Below are 19,366 nucleotides of genomic sequence, written 5' to 3'. Positions count from 1 at the left end.
ATAGGAGAAGAAATAAAGGCTTGAAAAGAAAAAGGAGAAATAATGAGAGGAGGAGAGAGAGACATGTCTGGGGCAAGAGGCCAGGTAGCCATCAGCCAGCCAGACAAAGAAAAAGCAAGAAAGTAAGAAAAGGCAAAATTTTCCAAAAAGGTTGATAAATAGAAACAGATTAATTTATGTTAAAAGGGCTGTCTAGAAATGTGCCTAAACTGGGCTGAGCATTTAAAACTCTGTGTCATGATTTCAGAGCTGCTTGGTGGCTTAAAAGAAAAAATCTGTTGCACGAGGAGGGGGTGTCTCTGTAAGGAGGAGAGATGGGGAAGGTGTTTCTAATATGACTTTGCATCAGAAATGAAAATAATAGAAAGAGCCTGCCATGTGGATCCATACCACTGTCAAGCAGGACTTGACAAGGGAACTGAGAAAAGTGAGATTGAGTTGACTCCATGAGTTTGGTGTCAATGGCAAGGAAATCAGTTTTGTGCATCATAAGAGATGTTAGGTTGTCACTAGAAACCAAATATGAGTGAGTACATCCCATGTTCCTCTTTTTGGGTCTGGCTTACCTCACTCAGGATAGTGTTTTCTATTTCCGTCCATTTGTATGCAAATTTCAAGAAGTCATTGTTTTTTACTGTTGTGTAGTACTCTAATATGTATATATTCCATACTTTCTTCATCCATTCTTCCATTGAAGGGCATCTAGGTTGTTTCCAGGTTCTGGCTATTACAAACAATGCTGCTATGAACATAGTTGAGCAAATACTTTTGTTGTATGATAGGGCATCTCTTGGGTATATTCCCAAGAGTGGTATTGCTGAGTCCAGGGGTAGGTTAGAGAAGCTAATTAAGAAGGTGAACCCAAAGAAAAACATATAGGCATCCTCCTGAATATTAACCTTCATCAGGCGATGAAAGGAGACAGAGACAGAGACCCACATTGGAGCACCGGACTGAAATCTTAAGGTCCAAATCAGGAGCAGATGGAGAGAGAGCACGAGCAAGGAACTCAGGACCGTGAGGGGTGCAGGGGTGCACCCACACACTGAGACAATGGGGATGTTCTATCGGGAACTCACCAAGGCCAGCTGGACTGGGTCTGAAAAAACATGGGATAAAACCGGACTCGCTGAACATAGCGGACAATGAGGAATACTGAGAACTCAAGAACAATGGCAATGGATTTTGATCCTACTGCACGTACTGGCTTTGTGGGAGCCTAGGCAGTTTGGATGCTCACCTTACTAGATCTGGAAGGAGGTGGGTGATCCTTGGACTTCCCACAGGTCAGGGAACCCTGATTGCTCTTTGGGCTGACGAGGGAGGGGGACTTGACCAGGGGAGGGGGAGGGAAATGGGAGGCGGTGGCGGGGAGGAGGCAGAAATCTCTAATAAATAATTAATAAAAAAGAGAGACAGATGTTATGTTGTTCAGCTTCAGGCAGATGGTCATCATGTAGAACATAAGAAGGCATGCAGAGAACACTGGAAGCCCTGAAGAACTGGAGGGAAAGGTATGGAGGCTGAGGAGTCAAAGAGGAATGGGAGAGGGACAGTCAGTTTACAATATTGCCGCTGACTTCCTACGATCCTTTAAGATGTCATGGGCTCCAAGAGTAAGTTGCTTGAATTCTGATGCTTTGTGCTGATTAAATATTAAAATGAAAATGTACAAGGAGTTTTCAATTTCCGACATCTCCTAGAAGTCACCGGAGCCTTCTGATGAAATAATTATTATCTAGGTTTTGAAATGCTGCTTTTGCCAATTGAATTAAATACCTAATAGCCCCAGAGATTAATGAAGAAAAGATGAAACTAAGCAGCCTCTCTCAGGTGACTCATATTGAAATAAATCTGTATTTCTCTGCTTAGTATTCACATAGCCTTTCTTCTCTGCCTTGTTGGGGTGTATTTTTCTACCTATAGATACCAAAGACTATGATTTTAACTATGGTCAACGAATACGGCTGAGCTCATTGACAGCAAAAAAAAGAATGGTGTGTAGTTTCCTTGCTGCCTTGGCGAAGGTTAATAGCCTTCAGAGGGAGGGATTGTTAAAACCTACATATAAAATAAACTGCCATTCCTTAACAATAAAGCAATATCTCTCTCCTTCCCCTTCTCTCTCATGTGTGTATAACCTATTTCACTTATCATACAAAATTTTCAGGAAAATATATCTTATTGTCATGATACTTTGTATCCTATACTTAAAATATGAAGTATCTAAGTCAGTAAATCAATGATAAAATAATCTGCCAAAATTCCCAAACTCTTTATAACTTATAGAAAGCTGTATTCCTAACCCTTTCTATATAGAAACTTTTAGTGATCTATGGGTCAGTCATATTGGGGCAGCAACAAGAAACTATGAACCCCTAACCTGAAGTATTTTATCTTACACAGAAATGTGTTTCCATTGTCTTTGTGTGTCTACAACTGCTGTTATTTAATGATTGAAACAAACCAAATTGGAAATGGACCTTTGTGTGACATGTAGTATAAATTCCTGAGAAGCAGTTTGCAAATGCACAGTTTCATACCTAAACAGAAAGGATGTGTTAGTGCCAAACAAAATATGCTTCCATTTCGGCTCGGCCAAGCATCCAGAATCCCCTCTTTTCAACATATTTAATTATTTTCTTAATTTTACAAGTTACAAAGAGTTTATTATTTGATACAAGGTTTCCTATGGATGATATATTGGGGCAAATTAAGAAGGGAAGCAGGCTGATACTCCACAAAGTTATGGCAGAAAAATGAGGACTAAGCAAGGCTGAGGCAAAAATATCCTGGCCTTAGTAAATGATTCAAAGATAAAATCTATTTTGTTTTCTACATTATCATGTCATTCTTGTGGACACAGAGGCCCCGCACTGTCGTCACAACCTGGGCTTATATTGAGGTCTCAGTATCGAGAAGGTAACAGGACTCTAGAATTGGAGGTCATGGATTTTTTTTCTCCCTGTTCTTTGTTCTGAAATGTTCATTTGTTTTCATTACGGATGCTGCTATCCTTCTAATGGGCTGCGCAGGTCTCAGCTGGAGCTTGACTGAAGAATGTGTTTCGAAGGGTGACTATCAGAGCTGGGAAAGATTACTGGAAACTTCATTTTGTCCATTTGCTAATCAGCAATAAGGTGTCTGGTCATTTAGTATTAGAGACAACAAAAAATGTCCACAAGAAAGCAAAGCTTTTTTAATTTAGTATTTTATGTGTATGAAACTTTTACCTTTTATCTCATTTTCCTGGGATGATAGACCAAATTTCTCTGTTATTCAATAGGAAATCTAATAAACACGCACGCACACGCACATATCTTCAAACTCTCTTTGCTATTACCAAAATAATACATGAAGTAAAGATATTGATGCCAAGTTGCCTATAACTATATTTGAATACAAGAGATTTTATTTAAGTTTAACTTTAAAATCCTTCTGATTTCCTGAATATTGTTAATGATCCACAAAAATATTTTCATTCCTTTTGCCTTACAGTTATTGAGATGATCAATAAACTTGACCACATGAAAGCAAAATGAATTATAATTTAAAGATGAATTTGCAGCATAGTATAGGGTTACATGCTTACATTCAGCACACAGGAGGCTGGGGCAAGAAGGTCATGAATGTGAGTTTTGTCTATGTTACATATAACAAGCCACCAAACAGAGACAAAACAACCAATCAAGTAATGTAACAAGCTACAGCCATATTCTGTTTAAAATATAAAAATAAATAGGCAATTAATGCTGATAAATAAAAAGTAACCTCTTTATGGAAGTGGGCTAGAGACTTTATTTCTACACAAGTTAATGTGGACCTAGGGTAAGAAATAAGAAACTATAAAAGGAAAATCTGATGTGCACATTTTCCTCTATTTTACAATATGAAACACATGCAATTATTTTAATTTGAAATGTTCTAATATTTAAATGCTGGCAACACACTTCACAAACTGTTGTAAACTCTGATTTAAAGGTTGCTTACTACCAAATTGATGAATCAGAGATTAAACTTCATGTAAAAGAAGGCAACGAAATGGAGGCCTTTATTGTCAAAGCCTGACCCAGAACACTCACTCCTGAGGTGGGGATTCCCGTTGAGAAGAAAGCAAGATAAAGGATCTTGCTGAACCATGACCTGAGAATAAATAGGATAGGAAAGATGAAAGAAACTCTATGTCCCACACTTGGAGGAGAGAATTTAAATGACTTAGGACTTTAACCACAAGGACCCAAGAACTCTTCGATTATGGAGCAACAGAGCAATGAGAAAAGATATGGATTGATAATTCCTGAGAAAACGTGCCCTAGGTAACAACCCCCTCCCCATCATAAAACATTAAAAGGAAGGCACAAATAAAACAAGCACACACAGGAATGCATACCCACACACACATACGAATACAGGTGCACACGCACATACAGTGCACACATAAGCACATGGATGCACACATGCTCTCACATATAGGCTCTCATAAATGACCTGAGAACAACATATGCAGCTAGATGCAGGACCAGCACTACAGACTGCTTGGTTATAAACAGTTTCCCCCACAACATTGATTTTTTTCCTAAGTTGATATTTTATTTCATTATTTATTTTACCCACATCATTTGTTATCACAAGACAATTAAAAGTCATTCAGTCTAGCACTTTTTACATTTGGAGAGGAAATAGAAAGTTAAAACATCAGGAGCTTTTCTATATTGATAATTAAACAAATATATGAATGATGGCATTCTAACAAAGCAAAAGAAATACAATTTGCATAAACTTAAAATTTAGAGAATCATCTGTGTCAACATGTTCCTTATAAGTATTTTTTAACAAAGTTTACATCAGCATTTTTTCCTTCCTGGTTTTCCAAGCAATGATCTATAGCTCCTCCATACACAAACAGACCATATATATATATATATATATATATATATATATATATATATATATATATATATATATGTACATGTATGTATAGTGTACATATATTTACATGAAATATATGTATATATTACTTTTCTACTTACTGATTTATACTTTCTGGTTATATATATGTATGTATATAATATGTATTATATTTGCACAGGTCATTTTTATTCATAAAGCAACCAACATAGAAGACATTTACTCTATACATAAATGATGATAGTCTCGCTATTGAGCTTTTTTCTTGGATCTCCTATCTTGTCCTCATAAATTCTACAATTCAACAACTGTTCATCCTTAAAATTTCTAGGCTATAACCATGTATGAAGCATCATTATAGCTTAACTAAAAGGAATAGTCCTCAAAGAAAAGAATTAACTGAAACCCACGACTGGAGGGTTTCGGCGATTTATTAGCTATGCTCTCCACCAAAGAAGTATTTAATGCCATATTGAGGAATATCACTTTTAAATACTTCAATGGTAGGATAGATCAAAAGTGATTTCACTTGACAAATAGCCACATTTGTCCACTGTGACCCTCCTCTAAGATTTGCTTTTCAAGGAAATTGGTGTGCTAGGTCATTTTCTAAGCTGTGTATCTGTTATCTATAATGCTCCTGTACATGTGTGTGGCTTCTTAATTTCATTGCAATAACCCAATGGTCATAATTGTCTCTTAAATGAATTTATCAAATAGAAATAATCAAATTGATATTCATTACAAAGAGTCACTTCCTTTTCTAATGGATGCCTAGAGTATCAGCAGAACACCTTGTTCAAGTGTGGAAAGATCAAGCAGGTGAGAGAAAGAGTATGCTCTAAGCTAAAGTGGTGTACTCGGGGAGGCGGCATCATTGGCTGAGATATCAGACTTTAAAGCTACACTTTTGAGATAATACACCTTTTAGAGGTGTATTCCTTGTTAGACTACCAAGAGACTCCAAATTTCAGTCCATGCCAGTTGTAATAAGGCAATTCTCGCCTCTCAGAAGCTACTGAAAATAATATAAAATTTTGGGGATTTGGGATCATAGCTAGTTATTAGCAGAAAAAGAATTAGATATTTGATTTTTCAATTTTATGCCATCTATGTATTTTTTTACATAGAGGTTCTTCTTGTTGAGAAATAGTAGTGAATAATAGGATAAATGCTGTGGAAAGGCAAGCCTCCTTTACCTACTTCTCAATGTGAATGATAATGCGAAAACAAACAACCAGAAAAGACAGTTGAGAATAACAAGGTAAGTGAGCCAATAATACTGGGAAAAAAAGGAATTTGTAAGGAGACAAGGTAACACTATACTTAGAGATATCATTGTGTTAAAGTTTTGTTTCATAATTCTGGGAAAGTTACTTAACCTATCAGAATACTTAAGATTTCTTTCCTATCAAAACCAAATAGGTACATTTTGTTTTTCTGTGAGAGACATGATATCACTTTAAGCATAGAGGTTAATGCCTAGCTTATAGGAACTGCTTAAAATAGGCCAGATTTTTAATTAACTTTGGAATTTTTATTAAAAGTAATTGAGACTGACTCTTACTTCTAGTTATGACAAACAAACTTATTCTATGTCATGTCTACTACTAATACCAAACAAGAAAAGCAGATTAAATATGAAAAGAAAGAAAACGGAGAAAATTAGAGGTGACCATCAAATCTCATGGCTTGAAAGGTGAAGACCTGGAGACATGGAGAAAAACATCCACAGAGGCAAACCCACTTCTACTTTCCCTGAAGACACCTGTCAGTCATAGAGAAGACTCAGAGCCTGGAAAGATAATAGAACTTCTGCTGAGAAAAAGTGGCTTCCAGTGTCTAAGGCAAAGGATATAGAGATACTCAGGCTCCTTTGGATATAGCTAAAAGACTACAGTCCAAAAGTCAAGGCTACATAGCAGCCCACCAGCCTCAAATCTGAGTAAGACTCCACTGAGAGAGTGAAGTATTTGTCCAACCTCATTGCCAATCCAGAAAAGTAAATGTTCCCTAGAGGAAGATTACATTATAATCCTGGACATATCACTTAGTACCATATAAAGAAGGCAAAACACTTGATCAGAAATTACCATGCAAGAAGACATGACTGATGAGAGAAAATCTAGAGGAAAAAGACTGAGGGATAAATATACAAAGAGATCCATAAGACTACAGACAAGAGTGAGTACAAACTGTAAAAGGGATCTTATTCATATTCAAAAACATAGATGTATCGTTAGTAAGGTGTTTGATTTTATCGGGTAAATCTGTAGTTGGTAAAAGGTAAAAAAGTGAGTACTTCAAGATTGAACAGTACAGTTCTGTAGCAGTTTGTAATTGAAAAAAGAATATGGGTTTTCCTAATTTGGCTTTACCCCAAGTAAATTGTTTTGTTGTTAGCTAAAATAAGCAACCAGATGAGTATAAGAACCTGCAATTTAAAGCAGGATTTCAAATCTTTGGTTGAATAATGCAACCTACCCCCTCAGAAAAAGGAACTATCTGAAGGAATTTATGCTGCGACTTCAACTCTCATGAGACAGCTGCAGAGAACAGCTGGGCACTGCTGAAGAAACAGTGAATGCGATGAGCAAATCCATACCCATCCACAGTTTAGGGAGCAGCAGCGATTCCCTAATTCAGTCCTATCAGAAGCAAGATTATTATGGGAGGTGAAAATGGATTTTCTAATTTATCGATCATTCCTTATCTACTCAGCACTGTGAAAAATTAATGCGGTTGAAAATGAATATTCTGGAAGCTTGCAGACATGGAGGTCATGTGAGTGGTTGGCATGCGTGGCACAATTGTCACTAAAAGAATCATATAATAACGAGAGCAATGGAATTCAATTTTTGCATGAAAAGCATTATTAGATTTAACTTGCAATCGAACTAAGTCCGATACTTGTGAATTTATTCAAGGAAGATTTTTTTTCTTCTCCCTTACTCCAAACAAAGCACAATCAAACAAAGCTGTCCTCAGCATGTAAAAAGCAAGTAAGGACAGAGGGAATTGTGCTTACTTTTCTCTTTACAATTTCAGTTCTTGATTCAGGGTACATATAATTTTATTATTTACAACACATCTTGTTTCAATCATGGCTTTACAGACTAACAGGAATAGCTCTAGTAACTATGCTTATGTTTGTACAGTGTGGTAGAAAACAATAGAAAGGCTTATTAACAGAAACTATCGATGAGAATTTATTGAAAACACAAATAAGTTGGTTTATGAGTTGTTACCATAGTTTCCTGGTGGTGGGGGGAGATCAAGAGGCTAGGAGCACTAAATAAAGAGATTTTATGCTAGACTATACTTTATCTAATTGTGTGTCTTAAGCACATCATTTAATTCTTTTTGATTCAGCTTTGTATGTTATAAATAATGATGTATGACATAGTTTTATAATCAATCCACAAGCATTCATTGCACACCTTCTCTGATGCTTTAATGAAACAATGAAGTTATACAGTATCCAGGGATCATTGAACAGCTAGATACTACATGTGTAGTTGAACAGCTAGATATTACAATTGTAGGTGAACATCCAGGTACTACATGTGTATTTGAACAGCTGGAGACTACATGTGTAGTTGAACAGCCGGATGCTACATGTGTAGTTAGTTGAACAGCTGTATAATACATAAGCACTTTGTAAAAGGTGATAAGCTTTGCAAAGCACTATTTTTTTTTTGGTGTCACAAACATTTTTCTTAAAGTGCAGGGAACATCTAGTTGCTACCCGAAAGGCAGTTTATGTGTGTGTGAATGTCAGAGGTCTTCCTCAGATGCCATTCTTAGGGAACAAGTCACCTCATTTTTCTAAAGAGGGTCTCTCAGTGGCCCGGAGCTTGCCCAACAGTTTAGGCTGGCTGACCAGTGAGACCTAGGAATTTGTCTGTTTCTCTTTCCCCAGTCTTAGACCCATAAATTTATACCACCACACATTTGTTGTTGTTGTTGTTTTAACACAGGTTCTGGGGAATCAAACTTAGGGCCTCGTATTTGCATGGAAAGAACTTTATCAACTGAACCATCTCCCTAGCTCTGCAAAGAAACTCTTATTTTGGGAAATTTTACAAAATAAGATTCAGAAACATTTTTTTTCTTGTGTTTTTGAAGATGGGTCCTAGGACTTTGTTTATGTTAGACAAACATTCCAGCACTGAGCAACATTCCTTTTAACAATATATTTTACATAGAGAAATGCATGACAATTATCAGAAATAAAAGGAAAGAAACTGCTCTCCGAAAAAAAAAGGGTAGAAAGGCAAATAACAGCCAGCAAAGGACCTCTGTGAATTCAGGACAGAGCAGAGATGTGTTGCCCCAGTCCAGTCCAGAAGTCAAGCAATATCAAACTGCTTGTCAGTATAAAAGTCCCCATGGCAAACCACAAAAGAAATTTTTCTCTGAATAAAATGGACAAACATGGAAAAAAATTAGAAAAGCCAACTGAGAACAGAGAGGAAACAGAAGAATTAGCTTGAACCCTGCAACGTGAGACAGGCCTCAAGAAGCATGTGAGTAAGACAGCAACTTAGATCATGACCACAGAAGACAAGGCCAGGATAAGAACACAAGTGTCTGTCCGACACTGTTGACAGTGGGTAGGATGGAAGGCATCAGACTTACCGACCATGATCTCTTCAGAAACAGTTTAAACCAACAGTGATAATTAAAACAATTGAAAACTACCATTCCTGGGTGTTGCACTGACATTCCAGCAAACCCCTTAGGGTACAATAAATCCTGGTATGTATGTAAGAACTCTTCTCAGAGAGCTATTCCTATCTTCCAGGGAAGGTGACATAAGACTGCAGTGGGCAATGATATCTAGATCTAGCTCTGGACAAAACAATTTAGATAAGGACATATCTTATTTCATTCTCCATCTGCAGAGTGCCCCAAGGAAATAAAGTTCAGTGTGGAAAATCTTTTCCAGAGAATGAAAATAACCAACATAGTCAGTAACTTTTAAGAAAATTGTTTTATTTAGTTTGTTTTATAATGTTCACTTTTTGGCATAGATAGATTTCATAGAGATGACCACAGTGAATCCTGTCTTTATTATCCATAATCTTTTGACAACGAGGGATTCTTTTATCAAAAGAAAAGACAATTCTCAAATTGAAAGGAAGATGTAGATCTGTATTACAACTACCCATTAACTATGGTTTAACCACACCCACTAATAATTTACATTGTCAGAATTACTCTTGTAACCACCAACTGCCTTAAATTTGCATCCGCTGCCCTTGTTAATTTATTTGTATATCCTTCATCTAGGAGACCTCCATTATACTGTCTGGAGAGTTTGGAATCAAGTGCTTTGTTATTATAGTCTAAACATCCTACAGAGCTTATGGCTACAATTTAGTAAATTCCATTTGTCAGTTTGTTAATATGAAATAAGATACAATTTAAGTTCTCTTGTTCCGTTGGTCAGTAAGGTCCTAATAATTTTAAATCTACTCAAATCTAAATCTATCAGATTTTAATGAACATTAGCCAGAAAAATTATAGGGGTTACTTTCCTGGCACTCTGAATACTAAATCACCCATTTTCATGTCAACTAATATTTGGAGATCAGAGTAAAATAAGAATCAACAGGCCAACCCCAACAAACCTAAAAATATGAATAATTATAGAGATAAAAAATTCTTAAAAAGTCAGTTTCTTTTCTTAGCTTTTTCTTATAATGCTATAGATATTCAATAATTTCATAAATTTTGGGGCCATAATGTCAATAATATCAGAAAATAAAATGAAACAATAGCCCAAATTTCAACCTGTAGCCCTAGGTAAAAAACAATGCTAAAAAAAGGTATCTTTATTTAGCAAAAGAAACCAGGCAATATCTTGACATTTCAAGGATTGGTCATGGTCAACAGGAAGAAACATCTTAAACTTGTCACTTACTTCTTTGTATCCAAAGATGATGCGTCCATCCATGAGGAGTGTTGCCTGGAATGTGAAGCTGCCCAGGTTGTAATTATCCTGCAGGTGGACATGGTCCCACTGGACAACAAGTGCTGTGCCTGGAACCCAAAAGAAGAATGAAGTAACTCCAGGAGAAAAATACAGGAGCCAATTCTGGAAGAACATCCATAGGCACATTTATCTAGATATCAAATCAGGTCATTATGCCATTTCAATTTTATATGGGCCATTGGGATTCTGTAACACACACACACACACACACACACACACACACACATGTGCTATTTTTTATGTCTATGTGGCTCCTGCCCAGTATGGTGGAAGATAATTTCACTGATGTTAACGGATGCTATCTGCTTCGATTTCCATTTTCATGAGGAACTTTCTAAACAGCATGGTGAATTGAATGAATTTCAAATACTTTTGACAAATTCTAAGAAAGAACACTTTAGAAAAGCTAAGCACACACATAAAAACATAACAACGCCTTTTGAAACTCACAAGTTTACTCTTCTACTGAAGGGGTCACTTTTACAGATAATAGGACTTCTCTTTTATATGGACTGTGCCTGTGTTTTCTTCCATCTTTGCTGCTTTGCTTTCAGGAGCCTAGAGAACAATCTACAGCCTCCTGGGCTGATTCCTGAAGCCCCTTTAAAGGACATGGGCTGAAACTGCTCTGGTGTACATCTTACTCTCGGGCATTAATCCTTCTATCTTTATATAAAACTCTTGAGGCAAAACGTGAATTTAAGAGTGTCACCAATGAGAATTCATGCTTTGGTTTCATTGACATTTAACATTCTTTAAGAAGACAGTGAAGCTATGACCTTCACTTAGCTCTAAATGTTGGTTTTTAATCTTTGGTTAAATATGTTACATATAATATGTTTATAACAAACACACACACACACACACACACACACAGAGTATCCAAAGCATGCATGGCATTATAGAAACCCTTTACTTAAACACTGTCAGAGTGATGCTTGACATACCCAAATCATCACCAATCTGGGTTTAATTTGAAATACAGATAGTTTTTTAAAAATAACATAATCATTGGGAATTCCCCATCTTGCACCCCAATCGATCTCACCTCCCAATCCCTCCATATCTGCCTCTCACCACTGCAACATCCCCCAATCCCAGGTTAATTAAAAACAAAAAGCCACCTCACTCTTCCATCCTTCCAACACCTTTTCATTTATCTTATTGGCATTGGGAGTTATCGTGTGTCACACAGTATGTACTTTTGTCCAATTAACCCCACCCACAAAATGTCCTTTGCAATGAGTTATTGGTCTGATTCAAGCACCCTGTCACTCCAACATTACTGGACCCTCACCAAAACTTTGTCCCAGAGGCTATTGTTCTGCAAGACCGGTACTTTCACATTCTCCAACAGGTCATAGATGGGGTAGATGTTAGGGTTGACCAACCCAAGGACCAGGATGTGTGTCTGGATGGTAGCTAAGCTGGTAGGTCCTGGGCACTGAGACTGCCCCCTTCAGGATGAGTACAACCAGCTCTCCTAGGCCTGTGCCATCAGGATCAAAGTCAGTCTCCCATGCCTGTGGTAAGAAGTGGGGCCATCTTGCAATGGGATGGGCAGCTCTCCCATGAGGGACAGAACCAGCTCTCTTGGTGCAGTGTCCAGTAAGAGCCAGGGCCAACTATCCCAGGGCCAGTGAGGGGTAGGGTTGGCTCAGCACAGCCCTCGGATTTTAACACACATGATTCCTGTGACCCTCTGTGGTACTATGGGCCATGGACATCAACACAGATCTCAGTTGCAGCAGGACCATGGACCCACACATGGCCCTCAGCAGTGCTTGGGACCAGACCTCACCATGCCCCACTTCTGTGGCATCACTGGCTACCCAGATAGGAATGGCCTCAGTGACAGCATGGCCCTAGGATACCAAAATGGCCTCAAGTTGCTGACCAGGCCCTGGGCATCTCCACAGCCCCAGTGACAAGAGGAACCACAGGCATCAATTCAGACTGTGGCTGCTGTAGTACCATGGACCCAGACATGCAGCAGCTCTGACCTGAATGACACCATAGTCCCATGTGACAGCACAAGATGCTCACATCAGCAGGACCCTGTTATCTAGTCTACAGTTCTCTGAAGTGAGAAGTTGAAACTGTATCTGTTTTCCAAAATCACCCTAGAGATTCTGAGGCATATGAAAGTTTTGAGATCCAGGCAAATCCTCATGGGAGAATGGAAACCCATCGATTGCTTTCATGAGTCTCAGAACACTTGGCCATTCAACTCCAGAGTAGTATTCTAAACCCACAAGTCTGGTTCTACAGCAGTCCCTGTGCTTTCAATTGCAATGGCCAGCTTCCCATTTAGAACCAGGTAGTTATCTCTCTGTCAGTGATTCTAAACAATTTATATGTTTTCTTGCTGTTTTTAAAGTTTGTTGTGCATTGGAATCATCTGGAGATGTCCCTAGACTCGGATCGGCTGGGATACTTGTCTATGATTTCTGATTCATGGTTTGGACTGGGGCTAACAGTTTGTTTGGGTCATTTGTTTTGCAATACTGGGGATTAAGCTTAGGCCATTGAACAAGTTATGCAACCACTCCATTGAGCTAGGTCACTTTTACTTCTTATTTGTGGATAAGGTTTCATTATGTTATTTAGGATAGCCTTGAACTCACTCTGTATCCAGGGTAGGTTACTATCTCAGTCTCCCCAATAGGCAGGATTACAGGCTTGGGTTGCTTGGTAAGTAACTGTTTGTACATCGAGCACATCCCCAGAGGATGCTGAAGCCTTTAAGGACTCAGGACCATATCTCTGTGTCTCTGCTACCATCCCAACCTCCTCTGTCAGACAACCTTATTACTCTGGGTGTTCTGCTAAGCCTCCACTGTCTACTCAGCAGGCTTCTAGGGCTTTAGCTGCCTGGACAATGCTTCTCTCATTCCTCCCACCTAATCCCACAGCCTTGTTGTCCACACAGCCCCTAATATGTCTAGCAAAGCCTACAAGCATGGATGCAAGGGCAGAGATGTGGTAAAGACAGTCATATAGTCAGGAGACTTAGACTTGTTAAGGAAGGCTACCTAGATACATTGGAGTAGAAGAATGAGCAGGAATGGGAACTAGGCGGCAAAGGAGCAGACAATAAAGGCCACACATACAACACTTGTCTCTGGGAATGAGAAAAGAAGTGATACTTGAATTAGAGTCTATTTTTAGAGGATTAATTACAAGAAAATAAGTCCCAAAGCAAAATTATATGTCATAGAAACCACAAGCTCAGAGATCTGTAGACCAATTGTCTGGGAACAGAGGTGGGTGACAAAATAAGGAATGGGCAACAGTATGAGACTAGGAATCACCTAGAATTGTCATTAGTTTTGGGTACCATTTCCCTTCAAACCACCACATTCCACCCACAAAGCCTTATAGCTATATCATAATGCAAAACACAATGCATTCAAGCAACTTCAGAAATCCTAACAGTCTCATATACCAGTCTCAAACTTATTTAAAAGTCTTAAGTTCAAAGCTTCTTCTAAAATTAATCTCTAAACTATAACCCCTACAAAATCAAAATAAAAAGGCAGATTATGAATACATACTTTCAACATAAAATGGCACAGGATATGCATCACCATTCTGAAACATAGGGAAGGAAAGTTACTAGGAAATACTGAAGCAAGACCAGAAACCAAGTGGGCAAACTCCAAACTCTGCAACACCATGTCTGATGTGGAAACACTCTTCAGATCTGCATCTCCTTTTATCTTGTTGACTGCAACATACTTCTTACTATTGTACTGGTTCCGCTCCCTGTGACCAGCTTTCCTCTGCAGGTATCCCATGGCTCTGGCATCTCCAATATCTTGGGGCCTTCAAGACAATCCAGGTTTCAACTCCACAGCTTCACACATGGCATTTCTAGGCCTCTATTCAGGGACAACTCTGACAGATGCCTGGTCTCAACATCTTTCCTTAATAGCAGAGGCAAATTGCAGAGTCCCTGTCATTTATCATTTATTTATTTATTTATTTATTTATTTATTTATTTATTTATTATGTACAAAACATTCTGTCTGTGTGTATGCCTGCAGGCCGGAAGAGGGCACCAGACCCCGTTACAGACGGTTGTGAGCCACCATGAGGTTCCTGGGAATTGAACTCAGGACCTTTGGAAGAGCAGGCAATGCTCTTAACCTCTGAGCCATCTCTCCAGCCCCCCTGTCTTCTATTCTTAACTCTAAAGCCAGAATCTCATGACCAGAGTTGCCAAGTTCTACCTTTTGCTGAGGCTGAAACATGTACCACTTGTTCAATTACATCCTCACCTACATTTTGGTTTTGAAGGTAACTTTCACTGCCTAAGCTCGGCTGACCTTTTACTTGCTTTTAGACCAGGATGGCCTCAAATTCAGAGATCCTCTAGCTCTTTTCCCCAACACTGGGATTGAAGGCAGACATTAGCATACCCTGCTGTAGATTTTTCTTTAATTCCGTTACGAGTTGGAAATTTATCTGGGTGAGATCTTGCCCTGAGATCACCACTCTCTTTGTTCCATTTATTAATCTGTTTATCTCCTTGAACACAGTACTTAGTTCTATTTTACTTTCTGATGCTCCTTTTTTTCCCTTGGATTTTACATTTTATAATTTTCCTTGCTCAGTTTGCTTCTTTTCATTATAAATGTTCATTGAATTACCACTAATAACCACATGATGGAATCTATACTAGATGTTTTAAGATTTCTTCTGCCAATGGAATCAATCCAAAACTGATCACTTAAGTCTCAGAAAGATAAGGGCAAAAAGCAGCCACATTCTTCAAAATACCAAAAGAACAATCTTTGGCCACATATTAATATTCTTCTCCTCTGAAACCTCTTGAGCCAGGCCCACAGTTTAAACTATACTCAGAACCACTGTCTTCCATGCTCTCACTAGTGTGGCCCATTAAGCAGCATTTTGTAGTAATAAGGGCGGCGGGGCTGCGTCCCCAACACCCCAGTCGCCTGCTCGGCTAGCTTATGCCCCGAAATAATTACACGGACACTGTATTCTTTTAATCACTGCTTGGCCCATTTCTATCTAGGCTAATTCTCACATATTAATTTAGCCCATTTCTAATCATCTGTGTAGCGCCCCTAGGTGCGCTTACCAGGAAGATTCCAGCCTCTGTCCATCCTGGGTCGGAGCTTCATAGCGTGCGTCTGCCTGGGAGCTTGGAGCATGGCATCTCTCTGAGGCGTCTGCCCCCGAGAGAAGAGCTGTGGAGTCTGACCTCACTTCCTCTTCCTCCCAGCACTCCGTTCTGTTTACTCCACCTACCTATGTTCTAACCAATAAAATTGACCAAGGCAGTTCCTTTATTAGCCAATGACCTTCCTCCATCAGCATTTAAAGAGTTCAACTGCTTTTCTAAGCCACAGTCCTATGGTCCATATTCCTTCAAACAAAAGCATGGTCAGGCCTATTACAGTAATACCCTATAGTCCTTGGTACCAACTTCTTCTTAGGGTTTCTATTGCCATGAAGAGACACCATGACCAACCCTTATAAAGGAAGAACATTTAACTGGAGTGGCTTACATTTTCGGAGGTTTAGTCTATTACCATCATGGTGTGACATGGAGACATGCAGGCAGACATGGTACTGGAGAGACACCTGAGTGTCCTACACCTTGGCTTGCAGGCAATTGTCTCACTAGGCATGGATTGAGTATATATGAGGCCTCAAAGTCCACTCCACAGTGACACACTTCCTCCAACAAGGCAAAACTTGCTCCAACACTACCTTCTAATAGTGCCACCCCCTTTCAGGGCCATTTTCTTTCAAATTATCACACCTTGCTACCTTTAATTGCCTTGAGGGGCTTCTGTCCTGTTATTCTAGAGGTTGGATCCCCACTGAAGGACAGGCCTTTGCTCTAGAGACCAAAGAGAGCATATTTCATATAAAATTCTGGAGCCAAAAGAAGTTGTGTCAAAAGGAAACAGGAATAAATGAGTAATATATATATATATATATATATATATATATATATATATATATATTGACAAAATTTATCTGTTATCTGATCTTTAAAATTTATTGTTGTGTGGTAGAATTAATACTCAGTAACTGCTTTGGGTATTAGTAATGCTTACAGAGATAGCTAGATTTTTTTTTAAATAGTTTTGTTATTTCAAATATTTTGATTAACTGGTTGCAAACTTTCAAAGGATGTTAAAATATATTCATATTGAGATATAATAGAAATAACACCAAAATATTGTTGAACTTAAGTCTGGAACTTTTAGTCACAGTAAATGTTCAGCCCTGACATAGTTGGAGACAAAGACTCTTTTTTGTACAGACATCACTGTGTCTCTTGTATCATGTCATAAGACTGGAAAGTATGAAAACACACTGCTAGTTAAAAATTGTTTTCCATAATTTTATATGTACAAGAGTCTTTCAATCCTGCCCCCATGTCTACCTCACCAGGGTTTTTAATGTGTATCTCTGCCATTGTCTGTGGTATGGGTAATGACAGACCATTAACTGTCTCCAAATCTCTCTCTGACAGAGTCAATTCACCTGCCTATAGCTGTTTCTGCTCCTCTTGTATGGGAAGGATACTTATTTCCTTCAAGGGATTTCTGCATTTACAATACAAATACAATAGCTTCCCATTATTTGTGTAAATGAGAGGTTAACATAAGTTGATACTTGAGTGCAATTTTTGGTGAAGATATTTCTAAAAAAAAACTATTAGCAATGGGTAAAAACTAGCAATGCATGCCAAAAGCTTTACTTTTTGGGGTGGCATAGTGGGCCCACATTTGCTTATTTTGTGTTTCTCTATAATACAAATGGAAATACTTTTTAGTATATGCTTTCATTAAGTTTCAAAATTTTCTTAATATTTCTATTATTTTGCTTGCTGGAGAAACAAAATTTTAATGCTCAGATTTTGTTTTATGCGGAGGCTGTACACTAAATGGTAGGCAGGCGAGTATGGGTGCCTTTTAGAGTGATTCGCCTTCTGCTAGCTGCACTGAACAATGGTGGCACAGGAGTAAAGCAAACTCACCAGTTAAAAAACCCAGTCTATAGTTGAGAGAGCTGAGCGGTCTACCTCCTGTCCTGACCTACCTGACCTGACTCTCTGAAGATAGTTCAGCAGGTGCAGCCGTCCACAGGAGTGCTGTAGCAGCCCAGATAGTATCGGAATTCAGCTTCATGAAACATACTTGAATTACCCAATCATTAATGGAAGCTTTTGATATTCAAAATAGAAGCATAACTTGTGTAAAATAATGCTACTGACCAAAGGGCTCTGTCAACTTCTGATTCTATGCTTGATCAGATTTCTCAACACTGTTAGGAGCTGTACTATCTGATTTGCTATTTACAAACCGTCAAATTATTTTTCTAATAGATGATACTGTTTTTATAGATCCCCTTTTGCACATTACTATCATGCCTCACATAGCAGCTATCTGGATAGCTGTAACATTTAGAAACATCAACTTGCTTTTAAAGTGGTTGCTTTAATCCTAACATTTTAACTTAGGAAGAATCTGTGTGGCCTGCAACTGTCTCCACAGGAAGGTTTATCCCATCCTGCAGTAGATGTCAGTGATCAATTCAGAAGCTTCTTCAGCAAGTTTCTATGACATAAAAAGCTGTACAGTGTTTCAAGTGGCTTCATTTGCTAACAAATTACATAGCAGTAGCAGCTTTCACTATATCTTGGGAATTATATATCCCCTTGGCTATCATACAGAAGCTTCATCACTGGGAGAAAATACTTTATTCTTGAGTGGTAACGATTCCAAAATTCTTAGGAATAAAAATTCATCTTAATTACTTATGTTTTTAATTTATTCAGTCATTGAATACTTATTGTGACACATCATGTCCTATGTTCCTATGCTAGGTACTGAAGATAGATTTCTTAGAACAGAGTTGCTATCTTTGTTGAAAACTTAGAGGCCACTTGGAGCAGTTTATATTAATTTGAAACAATAATTGTAAGAAAGGGATAAACAACATGAGAACATATGGAAAGAAAGAGTACTCAATATACTTATGACTTTTTTATGTTGGTAACATAAAATCCTGGTTCTTAACATTCTGTTTTCCTCCAATTCCATTGGCAGAGGTGCAGGTAAGTCAGTCCCGAATTTGTGAGGATGGGAGAGCTGTCCGCATTACTCACCTGTCATGTGGAGGCATGGGCATCAATCCCTGAGGGAGGTAGGAGAGCTGACCCTGAGGTCATAAGGGCAAGAGAGCTGCTCCTACCAACTACCAGGTGCAACACTTTAGAGAACAGGCCCTGCACCTTGAGAGGGCCGCACAATAGAGCCAATCTCAAGGGCAGAGGTGTGGGGGATCCAGGCCCCAAGTTGTGAGTATGGAGGCCTGTCCCCGTTACTCAACTGTCATGGGGTGGCATGGGCTTGGGAGAGCTGTCTCTGAGATCATAAGGATGAGAGAGCTGCCCTTGTCCCCCCC

The 19,366-nt window shown here is 38.6% G+C and overlaps 1 protein-coding gene across 2 annotated transcripts in view; it reads right to left on the bottom strand.

Moving 5' to 3' along the window:
* Positions 1–19,366, bottom strand: part of Plxdc2 (plexin domain containing 2) — a 404,732-nt gene that overhangs the window by 102,702 nt on the left and 282,664 nt on the right. For both annotated transcript variants that reach the window (XM_075970560.1, XM_075970558.1), the window contains one exon: positions 10,838–10,956. In XM_075970560.1, the coding sequence (XP_075826675.1) occupies positions 10,838–10,956 (119 nt within the window). The remainder of the gene's footprint in view (positions 1–10,837; positions 10,957–19,366) is intronic.

Source organism: Microtus pennsylvanicus, chromosome 4, assembly GCF_037038515.1.
Source record: "Microtus pennsylvanicus isolate mMicPen1 chromosome 4, mMicPen1.hap1, whole genome shotgun sequence".
NCBI lineage: Eukaryota > Metazoa > Chordata > Mammalia > Rodentia > Cricetidae > Microtus > Microtus pennsylvanicus.
The sequence above is the reverse complement of the archived record's forward strand: the minus strand, read 5'-3'. Positions and strand labels throughout refer to the sequence as shown.